This window comes from Anas platyrhynchos, chromosome 1 (assembly GCF_047663525.1).
Source record: "Anas platyrhynchos isolate ZD024472 breed Pekin duck chromosome 1, IASCAAS_PekinDuck_T2T, whole genome shotgun sequence".
NCBI classification, from domain to species: Eukaryota; Metazoa; Chordata; class Aves; order Anseriformes; family Anatidae; genus Anas; species Anas platyrhynchos.
In genome coordinates, this window is record NC_092587.1 from 7,817,039 (window position 1) to 7,836,083 (window position 19,045).

A 19,045-nucleotide genomic window follows, 5' to 3' on the forward strand; every position below is an offset into this window, starting at 1 on the left:
TTCAGGCTCTCTCTTCAACCACAACTAGAAAATTTCTCTTTAAACTGACAACTGAAATTTCCATGCACTTGAATGATTCCAGAAGCTGGGACTTGATATGTGACTCACAGTACTACTCAAGAAATTAGCAGCATTGTGGGGTTCTCTTATATGCCTTACTGTTTCCCAAGATGTGTGCAGTGCTACCCCCTGGAGTACTGTCCATAGAGGTGTCTTTTCACAAGCTGCATCCTCTCTTTTTTGCATTGGGAATAGTATCCAGTGGTCACAGACGGAAGAAAGACTCAAGGTGTTTTATTTCCCAAAATAAAAGTGTAAAGTGAATAGAAACAAACCTTTTATTTCCTCTGTCTGTGCCCTTAGTAACTTCAATGCCAGCTAAGCTTTAAAAGTAAAAACAATTGACATTATGCAGGGAAAAAAAAAAGAAATTTGGGGTTTCTCAATAAAACATTAAAACACTCCTCCCTCAAATTTATGTATAGATTCTTCTTTTTTTCCCCTCAAGCTTATAACATACTTAATAGCAACGATCGCTTTTAATTAAGATTAGGCTGGTGACCCAGTTTACGTACTGGTGAGTGCTGGCTACTTGCCCATCTCTGCTCAGAAAAATCAGGGTACTTCCTTCTCAGCCTGCTAATTACCGGAGCTGAGAGGCAGATCGCACCAGAGAGACTGTTTACTTAAATCCAATTATAATGAAAAGTACAGGCGTTATTACTAATTATGTTCTAACTGATCAGAGAAAACTCTTCCCTTGTGCCTGATGGTTCGAGTATCTTCTTCCACAGCTACAGAGGCAGAACAATAACTTATTGCTATAGCTGAGATTCACACCTCTATCAAAGCACCTGAACTGACCTCTACAGGGACACAGCTACCCTTTACATAAAATTCCAGCTATTTTAGGAAAGGAAGTCTGTTTTGCACTTCATGTGCTTGCATATTCAGAGCCAGGGTTATTATCCCCACAGGTCTTGAAGAAAAAAGCATTCTTATCAGGTGGAGATTGCTACAAAAAGAGAAGCTCAGGCAACACCTGTCAGACTCCTAGATACTCTAAAAGAAGATGCACAGTGGGATTCCTTCACAGCTTATTTCTGTGACAGAGCATGGAAACCCCACAAAAGGCTCAGCTAGTATGGTTTCAGATATGTTTTTCTATGCATATTTTATTGGAAATGTCTTCCCAAAATTACTTCTCTTAATTGCAATCACTAGATTTAGTGCCCTCATTCATTCACAACTATAAATGCCACTTGATACGCCTGTGAAAACAGCTACAAAAGGAACAAATGCAGAAACTTTCTAACATGTGTAACAGGACACTCATCACACATAAGGTCACCAAGCCACATGCAATCATTTCTCTGCCAAATCACCAGTACTTGCTCCTGCAGTCACAGGTGAGAATTAGCTGCTCTCAAAGTCCTTCACCACTAGCTACTGAAAAGATGGCAATCTCTGCACTTCCTCTCACCCCAAAACACAAAAAATGTGGCACACGGTTTCTACCAGGCTGCCTCTGTACAGTGATCTAAAAGGATATCTTTGCTATCCTACCTCTCACATAATCCCTGCACAAAACACTAAAAAATTTAGAAGCTCTGCACATCTAATAAATACCAAGGATGGAGAAATCTGTTACAAGCAACTGCACATTTGGGACCAGTTAATGTAATGGACACAGACCGCACTGCTCAGCTCCCTTCCTCTGAATTTTCCATATACAACACCCAGATTCTGCATGCCTTGCCCACATTTTTTTTCACTGACTCAACAGCCCTCTGGAGTAGAAATCACGGGGTAAGAGATCATTTGATTCAGTGAGAGAAAACCATTTTTCCCCTCAAGTTTTCTAATAAAAAAAGATCTTGCTTTGGACTGACTGAAAGAGATGTTTTCCTGTGAAGCATTAAGGTCAGGACAAGAAAAACAGCAGAGAGACTGAGGAAACTACAGAGACATGTCTTCATTTGACATTATAGAAATTGTTTCCCAGCCTTTAGAAAGGAGGCATGCCTCCTGGGAGAGAGAGGCAGGACCCAGAAAAAAAAATCTCTAAAGTTCAGCAACTATTAAATTACATGATCATTTTGAAAGGGAAATATGCCAGTGGGGTGGCAGTTTCAGCAGTAGGAACAGTTACTTCAGTAGGTCTTGGTCTGCATAATCCCCACTCCATTCCAGAAACTATTTAATATGAATCACAACTGAGTAGTCAGACCAATAAACCCTACTCAGAGGAGGATGTGTTGACCTGAGCACAAACTCATTTTCTCACATTGTACCTGTGATTGGAACTTCCCAACTTCCAAACAGGCTGAAGTGCAAACGGAGCAAATACACAACTGTCTGCCCCACCTGCGCTGGGACACTTTACCTACAGCAGTTCTCTATTATGGCCACTACTCAAGTGTGGCCCCTCTTCCCCTCCAAGAGTATTCGGGGTTCCAGCTTTCTTCTTGCGTACAAAGTCTAAGAGGGATGGTGAAAACTTAATGTATTAGATCTCTCTGCAGTTTTAGAATCAGTGTTCTCAAATATCTTCAGCAAAAATGCCAGAGATTTATTTATGCAAACTGCAAAATGTTCCTAAGAGGCACTTGGAAGAGCTTACCTTCTTACAGTGTGGGAGAATCTTATTTTAGATATCCTACCTTTATTTGTTAGGGAATCCTTATCCTCTTTGGTTGTGAACCAGGCTTGACTAACAGCTGACACTTCTTCATTGCCCATTGGGGAGATTTCATCCAGCTGTTCATTCTGAAGAATCTTGAAAAGACAAGTATGGAATCACCCAGTCATATCTTCGGATCTTTCTATCACCTTACATCTAACATGGAAGCATAACTTAAAGGAAAGGAAACCGTCACACCGAGTTTATCTCACTGACTACTCTAAAAGTTCCACTTTTAGATTTGCCATTAAAAGTACATTCATCTTTCTTAAAACATATGAGTAAGATATAACATCTTACCACACAGATGCTGTGGGGATTAATTAAATAATTGTCTTCATCCTGTTTAAGTTCTAGTGACTAGAAGGAGTCTCACTGGCTTTGGTGAAAAGAGAACTGTGACCAACATCTCCAATACAGAACTTTTAAACATGGTACACCCACAATGAGAACAGAATGCAACTGTGAGGACTGTGTGACAAGACGGAGCAGATTTAGGCCTGTTGTAAAGATTAATTTATAATAAAATAGCAGCAGAAATAATAGATAAACTTGTCCTACTTCTATGCTGACTCCCACAGAGCAAATAATTAGCATTGGAGGGTTACACCTACCACTGTTTACTGTATCACTCCTTGGGCAGTTAGATTCAAATCATCACTTTTATAAATAAAACGATTAAACTGCATTTTTATGGAACACTCATAAACAAGATCTGTGCTCAAATACAGCAGTTTCATACTAAAAATAACCTTATTCATTTAATAAGCCTTTTCTGCTCTGTTTCTCTTTTCATTTCCATTTACATAACAATGTACATAAAAATTAGGTCAATTGTGAAGTTTTACTGTACCTGAATCTGAGTAACAGTCCCTTCGTTAATCTCATCTTCAGCTACCTCAGTGGTAGCAGTCATGGTCACCTCAAAGCTCTGATCATTTTCTGAAACTTCAGAATGGATAAGTTAGCTATATACCTTACTCTTGTAACAATTTTTTTAATGAATGCTATAGAGTGTTTTTGTTTTTTTGGTTTTTTTTTTTTTTTTTTTTGTTTGTTTTTTTGTTTTTTTTTTTTTTTACAAATTTCCACCTTTGCTCTGAAAATTTTAAAGGACCCTTATTTAGTATGATTTTGTTGGCATCGTAAAAGCATCAAGACGATTACAAATTATTCCTCTTCAAAAAAAATTAAATATAGTTTTGAAACCTTCAGTTTTACATGTGACTATAGCCAAGAACTAATATGAAATGTAAATAAAAGATGTCTGATTTGGTGCAAATATCTGGTACTGTATCAGTGCTTTCTTTCTGGTGCTATCGTCAGGATTTTCCATTTGCTAAAGGACTTTCAAATCTTTTGGCAGCATTCTTTTCTCCTAGTTTTCCTACAACTTGGCAATACCTTTAATTTTAAGGGTTTTTGTAAAGCTTCACTGAATAAACAGACACTCAAGGTATCGTAAATTGGTGCTTTAACTTGCTACATCTGGTTTTGTCTCTGCTAGGGAAATTGTATTGAACTACCTAATAGTCAGTAAACTTCTTCAGACTCAAATTCAGCATGCAGCCTACTCTGTACGTTTAGATTAAGATTACCATGTTTTGCAACAAACATGACTTTTCTCAATATTATAAAGAACAGAAATGTTAACTATACTGTCTGACCATTAAAAAAATAATCTTGCAAACTCTTTGAAGGAAAATTGCATTTACTTTGTTGTTCATTCACTTATCCTTGCACTTAATTCAATACACCTGTACCTGCAGTCCTCTAGCTTTAAGGCAGGTTTACTTTGCCAGTACTGTGTAGATACAAGTTGCTGCAAAAACATCCAAGACTGAGAGGTAAAGATGATATTAGTTAACATTTGTAAATAAAACATACAAAACATCCTGGTTTGTATGCAAATAATTTTAATTCTTACTAATAGAAACACTTGCTTCAGGAGCACACAAACTTAAAACAACTTACTTGGGACTGCAACAACAGAAATGCACGGAGTGGAGTCATCAAGGCTTTGATCATCCTCTGATAAGCAAAGCCGCTTGTGGGGAGGCTCAGTGCTGTCTTCAGAGTCTACTTCATCAGTCTCTAACAACAAAACAAAGCAGGTCACTTTCTGTTTACAAAGTGGAGCTCCTGAGAAAAACCTGGCAGACAAAGACCAAAACAGAAGTAGAAGCAAATGGGACAGGTTGGTTCAGAGCTTTAGTGCTGCCCAGGACCGTAGCATAAGTTATAGGCAGTAACAGGTCATATATGCTTTCTGTGAGGTTTTATTTGTGAATTCCACCCACAGCCCATTATCCCTCCTAAATTATCTCTCTGCTGCATAAAGAAAACCTTAAGTCTACAGAAATTTGGATATATGCTCGGTTATAAGAACGCATCTGCACAGAAATAAAACAGAACAGCTATAACCTTGTCAGGCATACGTACGTACTTTTCGGATTTACACCTCCTCTAACACTTTATCCTTATTTAAACTGAAACAGAAAGCATCTTCAGCAGGGTAAACAGAATCAAAACAGCTTGTATGATTTGGAGGTGGGTAAGAGTCAGATCAATAAAAAAATAAGACAAAAACCCTACGTAAAACAATTCCATACCATTTTGAGGGCAATGAAGTATAAGGTTTCCTTCAGTGTCCTGAGTCAGAGTCACGGAGTTCACGGTGTCTATCGTCACTGTGTCAGACTCTTCTTTAACTGTGCTCATACTCAACCCTGAAAGAGCAATACACAGATTAGCTTTCTTCAGACTGCCACTTAGTCCATAATGCTGCCTTCTTTTCCTCAAATAACCCATTTAAACTCAACAGACAATGCCAAATCTCTATCTGTTCTTTCCCATGAACAATTCCAGAGTTAGAGATTTACCTGCCATTGCTTTTTCTGCACACTTATACATGACACAGAGTAATAACAGGTAATTTCAAAGCTGCCTGTCTAGTTAAAAATATGTAATACCTAACTCCCCTATTCAGAAACATTTACAATATTTTATTATTTAATAATTATTTACAAATAAAATAGGTAGAAAGCTATGACATTGCTTTTTCAGCATTTCTAAATTCTCCACAACTCATGTTATTTGTCTCTCTCGTATTTTTTACATTTCTCATTGAATAATTTTACTATTATGTAACCTTCTACAGCCAGTCAGGAGCAAGGAATATTTCTGGAGTCATTCTATTCATAGCTGGGCTATTTATAGACTGCTAAGCTGCAAAGTTTTCTTCTCCTTCCACACATATAAATAACTTGTGAATACTGGTGGTTTTGCTTTACCAGTGAAACAACACAAGCAACAGAAAAGCTGGGTGTATCACCATTATAAAAAAAATTACTCAGCTACTAAGTTGCCTAGGGTAAGCAATACAGACTGAAGCAAGCAAACTGGGGCAATACTAAGTGCTTCTGATAATCTCATTTCCACCTTAAAAATACCACGCAGAAACCCACAGTCTGTAAGAATTTCCAGGTAAACTAGTACTGCTACTGATTTTGAAAAAAATAAATAAAAAGTTCTAATCCCTCATATACAAAGAAATGTATTTTTTTCCCCTGGAGAAGCTAAATGAAATGTTTCTGCAAGGGAAATGCTTAACATCTAAAATATCCAGAAGTTTTGCAATGATTTCATCAGTTTGGAGCACCTCGGTTTGGTGACTGCCTTTGGCAGAGCTTTATAGAAAGTAACTATCACTTATTTCTCTTTGAAGTCCTTTCAATCCTTTTTATGGGTTTTCTCACATTTTACCACCAACAAAAATAATTACATTTAACTTCAACGTCACAGACAAATGTTATCAAGAATTTTAACTTCCATTAACTACACAGCTCTTACAAATTGTAATTATATTACAGAGATTCCATGATATCACTATATTCATACATATGTAGAATTTACAACCTGGATTTTAAGTCACCCATGTGATGTTCCTGATACTGTTTCAGCAGGAAAGCTTGATGAAAATTTGGCACATCTTTAAGCTTGTGTAGGGACTGATTCCAGACTGAAGTGCTATTACCCTTCTGAACAGGTGAAACATTTCAGATGTTGCTGATGCCTGAAGTCAGAAGGTTCTCAGATTTACTTTCGTGCACCATCAGCAGCAGCTCCTTGCCAAATGCAGGTGTAGGAAGCAATAACCTCCCTGGCATTCATCTGCTTCTATGTTTTAAAGCTTCTGCCCTACCTTCACTAGAAGTGATGCTTGCTGCACGGCCATGGCACTGATTTATAAGAACCAAACGAGGTATCCTTCACTCTAAAAGGTGAAGAAAGAAATCCTAAGTTGTGTTGCTGGTTAAGTAGACCGTAACTTTTCAACCCATTTCTGAGTTGTCCATCGATCCGCTGAATAGTGAAAAAATTAGACAATTTTGGAGGACAAAAAGAAATCAATTCTCTTTTTCATGTTCATATATATTTTCTGGGTAACTTTTACTCTGGAGAATGCTGTAGTAAAAATTCCCAGCAAAGTTACTTCAAATGCTACAGATTACTCCTTAATTATGTATGTGAACAGATAACACTAACAGGGTTTTTTTTTCCCTATAGTAAGTTGAAGGAATCTATTTTTCTTCTCACCACTACAAAGGCTTTGATTTTTTTAACCACATTAGTCTATCTTTATGTCAATCATGTACTTCAGCTAAAGTTATTTTCACACATCTAGAAGCAGAAGAAACTACAGCACCATCCACAGCAAAAGATTCAGAAGAGCGTTCCTTCCTTTTAATTAACACTGCAAGTTGAATACCTAGGTATCAGCTGCGCTGTTCTTTCTTCAGTTACTCAGGACTTTTATAACCTGCCAACCTCCCAAGAATAGTTTATCCCAACAGTAGGTGCAAGCTCTCTAAAAATGACTCACATTGTGTCAGATAGCTGAGATTTAACACATCTCAAATTATCTGGCTAAAGGTAATAACCATAACCAAGCTGTGATGAAACAGGGAGAGCCAAATCCTTCACTTGAGTGGAAGAATTCCCATTTACTTCAATGGATCAAACAGAACCACAACTGAAAACTGACTGCAAAGAACGTGAAGAATAAAATCAAAGCCAAATGGGTATTTTGGATGATATTTTTTATTAGTTAAACTGCACAACTACAAAAATTGGTTCTTTCAGGTTGCATTTCCACCAGGACACGATCATTAACCTATGAAGGTATGAATTGGTGACTGAAAGGCGAGGACAAAAACATTGTGGGTCACTGTGGTGACTCCTCCTGTGTGAACACGAAATAGTCTGCAGATCTCCAGACCTTAAAAAAATCACAACTTTACAACGGAATGAGCGCGTGTGCTGGAGATCCATCCCATGCAACGTACGACGGACCACTCAAAGCCTACGGGGAATGCAGTGGAGAAAGCACGCTGCTGCTGCAGGCACCAACGCCCTCTGATGCAGGTTTCCTTGATGCTGGTTGCAGGGACACTGTACTCACCCCACGTCCTGATGTTTCACCAGATGACAGCCAAAGTCATGCTAAACATTACCCTAACACCACACAGATCTTTTAGGATGTGCCATACCACTCCCGTTTAGCAGAATTTAGAACTTTTCATAACTTCACTTAGCGAATACATGCTTTTGAAAATGCAGTGCTTTCTATTAAAACTAAAAAGCTCACTCGCATTTTAAACTCACGACCCAAGTATTTTTTAATGCTACATTCCAACACGCTCCTTACAGATAAAAATCTGCCACCAATTTTATATTCTGAAGGAGGGTGTTAGCTTGCAGGGAAGGGAACAGTCTTGGACGCACACACACTCACTGTGTGGATGCATATTATGAAACACAGCGAAGACAGAATAATCACCAATTTCTAAGCTAACAGCTCAGAAATAGATGCAAATTTAATAAGCACTTTTTGCATTTTTAGATTTTTGTGTGTTTACCAAAACCAAAAATTCTTAAGAGCCCATGGTAATTTTAAATGGGTTTCAACACAACCAATGAGATGCAAAAATATTTTGCCTACAAGAATCATTTAATATAGAATTCCATTATAAATTTTCCACTCTAGCCATAAAATACAGCTGTTATTTGTTTGGGAAAACACAGAGCAAATTTAGGCAGAAAATAGCAAAGCTGATTTTATTCTGAATTACAAAAAGAGGAATGTTTTAATACAAAACTCCTATAATTCTTAATCATCTTCATCAGACAGATGGGCTGAATTGTTCCGTGGGCTGTAAAAATTAAGCACGTCTAAGAAATCATATTTCCCCCTTACAGACAGAATTCTGTCACTGTGCCTAGTTATCAGCTCAATCTTATGCCTAGACTTCTGTGGACTATTGTAAATCTTTTAAAGTTTCTCAATGTAATTGTAGTAAAGGTTGTGTTCTCAACACTGGGCAAAAGGCGTATTTCACTGAACTTGTGAAGCGAAAAACGAAGTCTGCTAAGGGACTACTGAGGTTTTAACAGGAATGCTCACATTGGATGCACTGGGATTTCAATGCATTTGTTCACGCGTAATGCAACTGAAGAAGTCATTCCTGGTTTAACAAAACCTGGATGTTTAGTGTATCCCACATCATGGCTTTTCTGATGTCAATACTCCTACGCACAGTAGTGAGTTTTTGCTATTTGACTAGTGCCAATGCTCTGATGCAGTATTTCATGAAAAAAATCCCTTTTTTCCCCACACCAAAGTGGTTACACTCAAATCTACAAAGGCATCACAGAGGAACTGACTTCAACAGCTGCAGCAGCACAGGCAAGAAGGGGACCAAAATGGGTAGATATCAAACAGGAGCCGAAGACCTGAGTTTAACATACGCAGATTTATTAAATTGTATCAGCAAGAGATTGCAGTCCTATAAAAACAATCACATTCTACTTATCTGTGGTATTTAGAGAAGCAGACCATCACGAGAAGAAATATATGGTAGACAATGGGACAAGCTGTTCTCATTTACATCGATGCACAGTTGGCAGAACTCCAGGAGATCCAGCCTATCCATTGATATTTACATAAAAAGCACTGAGTACGCTCTAAATGTCACATACATACACACAGCAAAGTTACGGCTGTTGAAAAAAAGAATCAACATTTTTTTTTCCCCTCTTCTCAGTAATAGAAAATGGCTCAGGCACAAGTACATTAACATGGATAAGAATCTTTGTAAGACTGATATGTACTCAAATTTATTTTTTCTTTCATGTTAATCCAGTTTCATTTGTAGCATTAAGCGGTAACATCTTCACCTTTGTAAGCAAGCAGAAAATTAGCATCCAAAATATGATTGTTATCCTAATCGTAGAAGGAATAAGACTGATAAACAAAACCACAACTCTCTTGCTTTTCTGATGGACAGATGAGCACAGAATTAACTCTTGTAAATAATAGAGTATTCGAAACTGTAAGGTACAGCATAGAAACATGGAAAGTGTTTGAGAGGACACCGTCTCTTCTACATTCACGTTTTACAATTTTGAACATTTAAGACAAAAATAAGCATTTTTAGAGGTGTTACATTTAAGAAGCTTTTATTAATGTTCAGTCTTCCGGATAAGTCAATGTCATATAGAAAAAATTATTAAGTGCCCAGAAAGCAAGCATTAAGTTGTTGCCTTTTCTGCACTGATGGAAACCTGTCTGTAAAGACTGTATCTTCTGCTCTCGTAAAGGGATTTTAACCATGCTGTCAAGAAACCGACTTAAATTTCCTGCCAGAGCAGTGTTGGCAAACGGAAAGGATTTTCTTGATTACTTCAACACATTTCAGAATGGCCAGGTGGGTCTGAACAATGTTAATTCTTTGTGAATGGGGGCGTACAAACATGATCTGTGAGCCAAGGAGTAGAAGTACAATACGCTTCACCATGCCCAAGTGCACAACCAAGAATAAAGAAACCTCAAAAAGGGGAAAAAAAGAAGAAAAAGCAAAAGCTTCTCCCAGGCCAGCTCCTTTGCTGTGGTAAAACGGAGTGTAATTGCAATGTAGTGAAGCTTGGCACTGCTCTTAGGTGAAACCCCTTGTCTTGGGGATTACACACTGCAGAACCAAGTGAAAAATAAAGCCCCGAGGAACCTCAAATCACAACCTTTACTGAATAAATAATAATAATGCAACAAAACAGATGTAAGCCAAAAGTTTTGGATACCACAGTCCCAGAGTGGGGAAATCAAGGGATCTAAACGCATTCACACAGGTAGCCTTTTATTACAGACATCCAAGTAAGGGAGAAAAAGAGTTTAAAATGAAAACAGTAAGAACAAAAATATCAACACCACACAAAAACGCGGGTAGCCCCCCCCAAGCGAGCCGCTTTTGGGTCGCTTTTCCATCTTTCCCCCAATTTCGCACCTCCCCACCGCTCAAATCCCTTCCAGAGAAGGGAAGTGAGGAGAGAACAAGGAGAACGAGAGCTCTGGGAAATGGAAAAGAGGAGAAAAATGGTCGGGGAAGCAGCGACCCCGGAGCGGCGCCTCAGCGACCCGCTGCCCCCTGGCCGCCAGCGCCGCCATTTGGTCGCGGGGCGCCGCCGCCATTTTGCCGCCCTCACAGCGAGCGGCGGCGCGGGCCGAGCCTGCAGCCAGCCCGGCCCGGCCCTAACCCAGCCCGGCCCGGTTGCTGCTGAGGAAGGGAGCGGCCATGAGCGCCTCCATCTCCCGGTCCCCTCAGCTCGGCTCGGTTCGGCTCACTTCAGCCCAGCCCGGCCCCGCCCGGCCGCTGCCGGCCCTGTCAGCCCGCAGGCCCCCGCGCACTTACTTCCTGTTTTGGGTCCGGGCACTTGAGAAACCAGGATGGAGGCTCCGAAGTACCAGGATGGAGGCGCCGAGCGGCGGCGAGGGAGGAGGAGGAGGAGGGAGGCGGAGGAGGAGGAGGCAGCGGTGGGGCGAGGCGCAGGCAGCCCGCCGGAAGGGCCCCGCCGCCCGCCCTGCCGCCGCTTCCGTCAGAGCAGGGCGCCACAAAGCGCACGGTGCGCGGCCGCCCGAAGGGGCAGCGCCAAAAAGCGCACGGAGCCCTTCCTAACCCCGGGCCCGGCTCCTGTCATAGAATCACAGCATCGTTAGGGTTGGAAAAGCCCTCCAAAATCATCTGGTCCAGTGTCACCCACCAAACCGTGTCCCCAAGCACCACGTCCAGCCTCTCCTTGAACACCCCCAGGGACGGGGACTCCACCACCTCCCTGGGCAACCCGTCCCAGTGCCTGACTGCTCTTTCTGAGCAGAAATGGCTCCTCATTGCCAACCTGAACCTCCCCTGGCACAACTTGAGGCCATTCCCTCTGGTCCTATCACTGGTTACCTGTGAGAAGAGGCCGACCCCCAGCTCCCCACAGCTTCCTTTTGGGTAGTTGCAGAGAGCAATGAGGTCTGCCCTGAGCCTCCTCCAGACCAAACCCCCAGTGCCCTCAGCCGCTCCTTGCAGGACTTGTGCTCCAGGCCCTTCACCAGCTTTGTAGCCCTGCTCTGGACACGTTCCAGGGGCTCGATGGCCTTCTGGTACTGAGGGGCCCAAAACAAATTAATGGGGTGACACGGGGGGGGGGGGGGGCGCCCAGGTTGGCAGTGCATGCTGACAGGAGGAGGCTTCATGCCCTTCCTGTCAGAAGCCCCTCTTTCCATTCAAATTTCCTTTGTGGCTCTATCTGTCATTTCCCTCCTGCTTAAGTAACTGATAAATCACGTAGTAACAAAAAAAAAACAATCAAAATCATGCAACACCAAAAACAAAGCAAAACAAACAAACAAACAAAAAAAACAAACACCACAGAACAAACCAAACCAAACCAAAACCAAAAACAAACCCCCATCTCACTAAACAAACAAAAAAAGCTCGAGCCCTAAAATTGGAAATAAACAGGCATCTGACAGTGTGTGGCTTGTGGTATTTGCCACCTCATAAGCCAGGTGCATGCAGGTGGCCTGGTTCTGGTCAAAAAGGCACCTTCTGGCTCTCCTCCGAGCCCAACCTGGTATACCAAAATGTGATGGATATATCCCAGCATTAAAGGTTTGGAAGGTGTCCCCCAGCTTCATTTTTCCATGAAATCAGCTCATTGCATTTCTACCACAAAATTATTTTTTGGTTGCTTTGTCTTATAAAGTGGACCTTCAGTGGTGTTCTCCCCAAAACCTTCTCAGAAGCTTTGAAAAGTGTTCTTGTTACTGACAAACAGCTGTTCTGCACACCTATGGGCTGTAGTGATCCCAAAGTGGTTTGTCTTTTTTTTTTTTTTTTAAATCATAAAATCCATTTTATTTTTCTAATAATACTTTTATAGGAGATCGAGCAATAGTTTTCAATGCCAGAATAAGTATTGTATAAATTTTTCAGTGAAAATGGTCTAGAGATTTTGGTTGCTCAAGAAGAGGCATGGTTTCACCTATGGTGAGGAAACTTGTCAGTGCAACGCTGGGGGGGACCAAAATGATGAAGAGGCATCACTGGGAAATCCCACCCAGATTTAGCCAAGGTGGGAGCCTTTGAAAATCACAGCTGACATGCTGTTAGGAGAGATGTAGGCAGGATTCAGTTTCCCTAAATGTCTGATGCCCTTTAATACCTGAAAATCCCAAAACCATGAAGATGCCCTCAGGGAACGAGTGAACATGAGGATATCTCAAAAGGGACTAGATGTCCATGGTTCAGCAACTGCGTCTTCTCCATAAAGTTTCAGGTCTTTCTTCTGTAGAAGGGAACAAAATGAAGCTTGTCTTTTTACTGTCTCTTATTCTACATTAAAACATAGCCATGAAGAAAAGCTGGGAATTTATATCTGTAAAACATAGGTTTGTGCTTTGTACATGAAAACAGAGGGGTGAAGACTCAATTTTATTGGGAACACGAGACAGGTTAGGGAGGAGAAGAGACATTGCAGATAATTTTAGGGATATGGTTTAGTGAGTGATACTGGTGGTAGGGGGGTGGTTGGACCAGATGATCTCGGAGCTCTTTTCCAACCTTTAGGATTCTATGATTCTATGATATTATGGTGGTGAAAGATGAAGAAGAAATTCATGTCTGGGACAAGGAGAAGGTAGGTGGATTAAGGAGCTGAAAACAGGAGCTTTTTAGCATCTGATTTTTTCAAAGCACACTTAAATTAACTTCGGTGTCTATATACTTTGTTCTCCTGGACATCAAATCTTGGGGATCTCAAATTCCACATATAGGTGTTGACTTCCACGGAAAAATTATTTTAAATGCCCTGTGTCCCTAGGTACTCCTCAGCAAAAGCAGAGGTGGAATCTGCTTTTCTAGGGTTGCATAGAGCTGTTTGATTCACCAGCCTGTGAGATCCTGCAGATCCCTGATTATTATTATTTATTTATTTATTTATTTATGTATTGTTTCATACCTTATGATTTCTGCAAGAAATGAAGCAGGGACCCTACAGATGCTTTTCTTTCTTTTTTTTTTTTTTTTTTCTTTCTTTTTTTTCTTGCTTTAAAAATATCAACATGCCAGTTGGTTGACCTTTACCAAAATGGATAGTAATTTTAATAATCAAAAGGCTGTGTTCAGATTATACAGAAAGCAATGATGTTGACATTTCTTATATCACAGTCTTCATCACATGAAGAGTTCTAGAAAGACCTCATATGGTACGCAGCAGACACAGAGGACTTTTTCCATACCAGGTTTATTTTTCTCATATGTTATCCCCTGTATAAAATATTAAGTCTTTCTCCTTATTCTCTTTTTATCCTATTTATTGGGATGTACCTTGTAGAAAACAGCATTATAAATGCAAAATCTACACCTGCTTTTATGCAGTGCTGTTCTGGGACGCATCATAGTGAGATATGCTGATGATGAACTGATGTTGTAGGGTCACACAGCAGCACTTTGTAGACTGCGAACAATACAGCCACACTCAGGAACATTTACTTTTTATCGAGTTCAATCCAGACATATGTAGAAAAAGCAATGACTGTAGTTCTCTGGCGTTTAATGAACAGGATGAAGTCTTGTTCCGCAGAGCAAGTGGGATTCATAGATCCTGATTTGTCTTTTGTTAAGGAAAAAAATATATGCATATATACGCACTTAAGCTGATAAAAGAATAAAACTCAGAGTTTACTATGGACCTAACAATTCCCCTTTCAATTAGAGTTTTTTTTTCCTTTTTCTTTTTTCTTTTACTCATTCATGTTCTTTCTTCCTTAGGGCCTATTTTCCCTAGCCACCAGGTGTCTCCACTGCAGCGTGCTCTGGACCCACCAGTTGCATCCCACAGATGGAACTTTCCTCCCTTGGATGTGATGAAGATAAAGTTGAATTAACATTGCCCTGCAGGTATGGCACACTCGTTCCTCATTAAAGGAAAGGAACCTGTTCCTTTACCTGCATCTTTTCCTTTCCCTGATGTTGCTCTTTATTAAATCTTCCTGTGCAGGGTCTGCACACACTCCCCTGACCAGATGATGTTTTGGCACACAGTGGCTCATTTATGGTGGTATCAGAGTCAGCTGGAGCAGATGTGACTGGGCAAGCCATGGCCTCCTCCCACACTGGACACCTGCAGACTGTGGCTGCCCAAACCCTGCCAGCTGTGCCTCCCACCTTTGAAGCAAGAGGGCTTTTCACTCCTTGTGCTGCAGAAAAAGGATGGGGATCCAAGGGTTTTGACTCCTGGAAGTTCACATTGGACATTAAATGATTAAATGCAGGATGAACTATTAATTTCAGTGGCACTGATGGGCATCAGGGCTGCCATGCAGTGCTTTGGGATTCACCTTCTAACAATGCGTCTTCGTGTCACTCATAACAAATTTTGCTCCGGGTAAAATGCAAGTCCACAGAGAAGACCAACACTATCTCCTGCAGATTATCCCCTTTCTGAGCCTTTATATATGCTTTTTTTCCTGTCCTTCCCCGAGGAACTGCATCTTGCTGCCGCAGACATGGAGATGTAACCCTCTAGGTCAGAATTTATGAGTGGAGGTAGCACTTGGCACAAGCTGGAGGGAACAAGCCCAGAAGGAAAGACAGCTCTCCTCACTGCACCATCCTGCAGTCTGCCTCCTGTTTGCTTATGAGATTGTTCTTATTTACATATATTTCTGTCTGTATATATATATATATAATTACACGTGGGAATAGCGAATATATTCATTGCTTATTTATAGAAAAATATATTTATACAGATAAACAATCTACTATTTCTAAAACACTTGCTCATTTGTGCACTTACAGCTTGGTAGGTGCTAGCTATGGAGGATTGCTCAGGCTCTGAAGAGATGCTGTGAAAGAGAGAGATGCAAAGAAAGAGTAACAGAGCACGATGTGAACCTGCGTGGCTTCCCCACACAGACAGAATGTCTCCTAAGAAAAATAATTACCTTGGTGCCTGGCCTAGGAAGAATCCTATAGAAAGCTGTGAGTCATCTGGAGACTGCAGACCTTGTCTGTGGTAGCAATATCAAATGTTTCCTCACTAGAATGGACTGATCTCCCTTGAAGGTCTCTTGTGATATATTTTGAACACCTGCTGTGTCATTTACCCTCTGTTATAGTCCTGGAAAATATTAGAGAATGTGAAAGTATTCAGGACCTTCCATACACAGTCTGTGGAGCTGGGAAGGAGGGCAGTTTCCTCTCTTTTTATTTCCTAAACCCCTTACCTAAATTAGGGTCACAGTTTGCCTTGGTTGTATGGGCAAGCACCCCTACCACAAGGGTGGTCACTCAGAGGTACCCAGCTCTCCCCATAGACCAGGCCATATCAGTGGTAACCCCTTCTAACCTAACAAGCCTAGAAAAATTTGTGTGAATATTGATACAGCTCAATGTGAAGACAAAAAAGGAACTGAGGCACAGAGAAAGTGAGAAAAGGCAAGCTGTCATCAAGGTCTAAGTGGGTCTGGGCTGTCAGAGACATTGGAATCGTGCATCCTGCCTGCTAGTGAGTACAGCAGGAAGGGAACTGCAATCCCATAAAGGGTTTGGTGGCTAGAGGGGGTATCTGTGAGAACAGCGAGGAGGAACCTGTTTCTGTAGGATGGACACATGGATGGCAGAAGAGGAGAAGGAACGAGGCTTCCCAGAATCGCTGGTGGAAGAGGAGGAAGAGAAAAGGATAGAGCAGATGGGAGGAGCAGATGGATCCCAGTTGGGAAGCGACTTGCTGTGTGCCACCGAAATCAGAGGCACTGGTTGCAGGGGGAGGCAGGGCTTGGCATGAGGAGAGGGTGGCAAAATTTAGGCTTTGCCGTAGGAGGGACAGACAAAAGTTGTCAGGCCCTTTCTGCATGGTGTCTTACAGACACTGGCTGTGAGGCCTACGGGGGAGCAGAACTGCAGCTGTGTGGGGACAATGTGGGGACGAGAGCTGGTTCCTTGGCCAATGCCACCTGAAAAATTCCTGTGGACAGAGCTGTACGATCACAATCCAGAGCTTTCTGAGGAGCTGCGGGGAGGATATCAATCACCGTGGAGAACCGTGTCCTGGTTTGGAGCTGAAGGCTGATTTTGCTTCCATGTAGGCTCAGCATTTTGGCAGTGTTTGCTAAAAGCTGGGTACCATGAAAGCAATGACAAAGCTCCCATGCATTTGAAGGGGACAAGCTGCTTTTTCTAGACAAAATGTACAATTTGTCATGTAATTCTACTCTCGGCTGGCAGATGGTGCTGTGATATGTCCTGGGCCTGCGAACCAGTTTTTCAGCTCCTGGAATGCAAGCAAACGACATCTACTTTGTATTTTTGTTCTGGTTTGTTCCTAAATTTATTTTACTCACTACCAAATGAATTTCTTTGCCTATTTGTTGTTCTGCTTCCAACTTCGAGTATAGAAGCAGGCCAGCCAGTTTTATTTTTGTCATTTTGGATTATCACAGAGCTGGCAGGCAGAACTCAACTTCAAACCCAAATCTTTCTATTGGTAGGAAAATTATTCATGGCATTATTCCCCCCGATGCAGGATTTTCTTGTGTTTAAAAACCCAGCATTTTGGGCCCAAGCTGATCTTGCAGCCTCCATTTAAGAGTAGTTTGGAGTTTCTGTTGGTGGACATACCAGTTACACAGCCTAAGCAACCTCTCAGGGTCACTTCTGTCCCAGTTTTTGTTTCCTTTTATCTCACTTTTTGATGCTGTGGTGCATTGGTGATGGTTTGTCTTGCTAAGTACAATGCAATTAAAGGTTTCTCTCAGTGGTTTCTTTCTGGGAAACAACAACAATAATTATAATAAAGCCCTAACCTTTTTCTACTGACAAAAATATAATGGGGGGAATTAATAAAGGGTGGGATCAGTCTCTTTAATCTCTAAATTTAAAGGTCTTAAAAGTTGTTAAAAAAAAAACAAAACAAACAAACAAACATACAAAAAGAAACAAGCACCATGTTATTTCCTTTTAATAAGAAACCAGTCCATTTGGGATGTATTCTGAGGTGATGGCCAGGTGGATGGGTCTCTTAAGGTGTTGGTACCAAACACTCCCTCTGGACGCTTTACAGTCAAGAAGAGACAGAAGCTAACTTCTCCAGAACTCTTCCAGAAATCTCTAGAGGCACTTTTCTCCCTCCTCAGACATTTCAAGAAATGTCTGTATTTGCATCAGAAGGACCAAGGCTTCTGAAGTATAAGCATACCTGGGCCTCAGGTAATAATTTTCAAACACTTCGTAAATAACATCAAAAATCAACCCTGCATGACTCCAAGTTCTTCAAACACATTTCTCTTATTGACTGCAACACCAGCTGAAGTCACAAACAATTGAAGAGTCTCGGTGCAAGGCTGTCCCCAGTGCTAGTGCCCAGTTTCAGTGTTGATTTGATGTGCCCATGTTGCTCTCCAACGTGTTCAGAGCAAGGCTCAGACATGCCGAGTGCTGTAGGACAGGCGTCTGTGCCCATAGTCGATGCACTGATATTAGGGATGTTGTGCATGGGTGTGAGGAGTTCATCTCCTGGAAAATTCAGTGCAGGGTCAAGTTTGAAACCTGAGCCATAATCAAGCTGTCTTTTCCTACCAGAGATGTGAAAAAGAAAAAAAAGGTAAGAATAATCTTCAGAAGCAATCAAAGCAATAAATCAAATTTGGCAATTTACAGGGCAGTGGCCAGGATAACACTATCCATTTCCCAGCGTGTCAGAGTGATGTTTCTGGACGTTGAGCAGGTCTGAATTTCCATGGGATTTAGAAGAAATATATTTCACATTCTAATCTGATTTGCTAGGCTAGAGAAGAAGTGACTAAATGAGCTGATAATACTACCTGGCAGCTGTCAAATGACTTTTTGCTGTCGAGAGAGAAAACGGAAGAACATATGTTCTGAACCCTTGCTACTTAAGTTAGAGGAGGAAAGAAATAGAAGGGGTTTAAGTTGGAAATGAGATCATGCATCACGCCCTTTGGACAGCATGTAATCT

At 41.2% G+C, this 19,045-nt stretch overlaps 1 protein-coding gene and 1 long non-coding RNA gene across 4 annotated transcripts in view; one reads left to right on the forward strand and one right to left on the reverse strand.

Moving 5' to 3' along the window:
- The window catches only part of DMTF1 (cyclin D binding myb like transcription factor 1), a 29,168-nt gene extending 17,558 nt beyond the window's left edge, over positions 1–11,610 (reverse strand). For 2 of the 3 annotated variants that reach the window (XR_011804106.1, XM_027460208.3), the window contains exons 1-5: positions 11,431–11,610; positions 5,296–5,412; positions 4,658–4,777; positions 3,537–3,631; positions 2,664–2,778 (exon numbers count right to left, since the gene is read on the reverse strand). Coding sequence is in view for 2 of the 3 variants with exons in the window: in XM_027460208.3 (XP_027316009.1) it covers positions 2,664–2,778; positions 3,537–3,631; positions 4,658–4,777; positions 5,296–5,404 (439 nt within the window). In the remaining variant the exon portion in view is untranslated. Of the gene's footprint in view, positions 1–2,663; positions 2,779–3,536; positions 3,632–4,657; positions 4,778–5,295; positions 5,413–6,887; positions 6,960–11,430 lie in introns of all 3 variants that reach the window. The other variant, XM_027460220.3, reaches the window with a different exon arrangement.
- A 263-nt stretch (positions 11,611–11,873) lies between these two features.
- On the forward strand, positions 11,874–17,844 carry LOC139999090 (uncharacterized). Its single transcript, XR_011804143.1, has 3 exons — positions 11,874–13,705; positions 14,839–14,967; positions 15,068–17,844. It is a non-coding gene; the product is annotated as an uncharacterized lncRNA (long non-coding RNA).
- Positions 17,845–19,045: the final 1,201 nt, after the last annotated feature.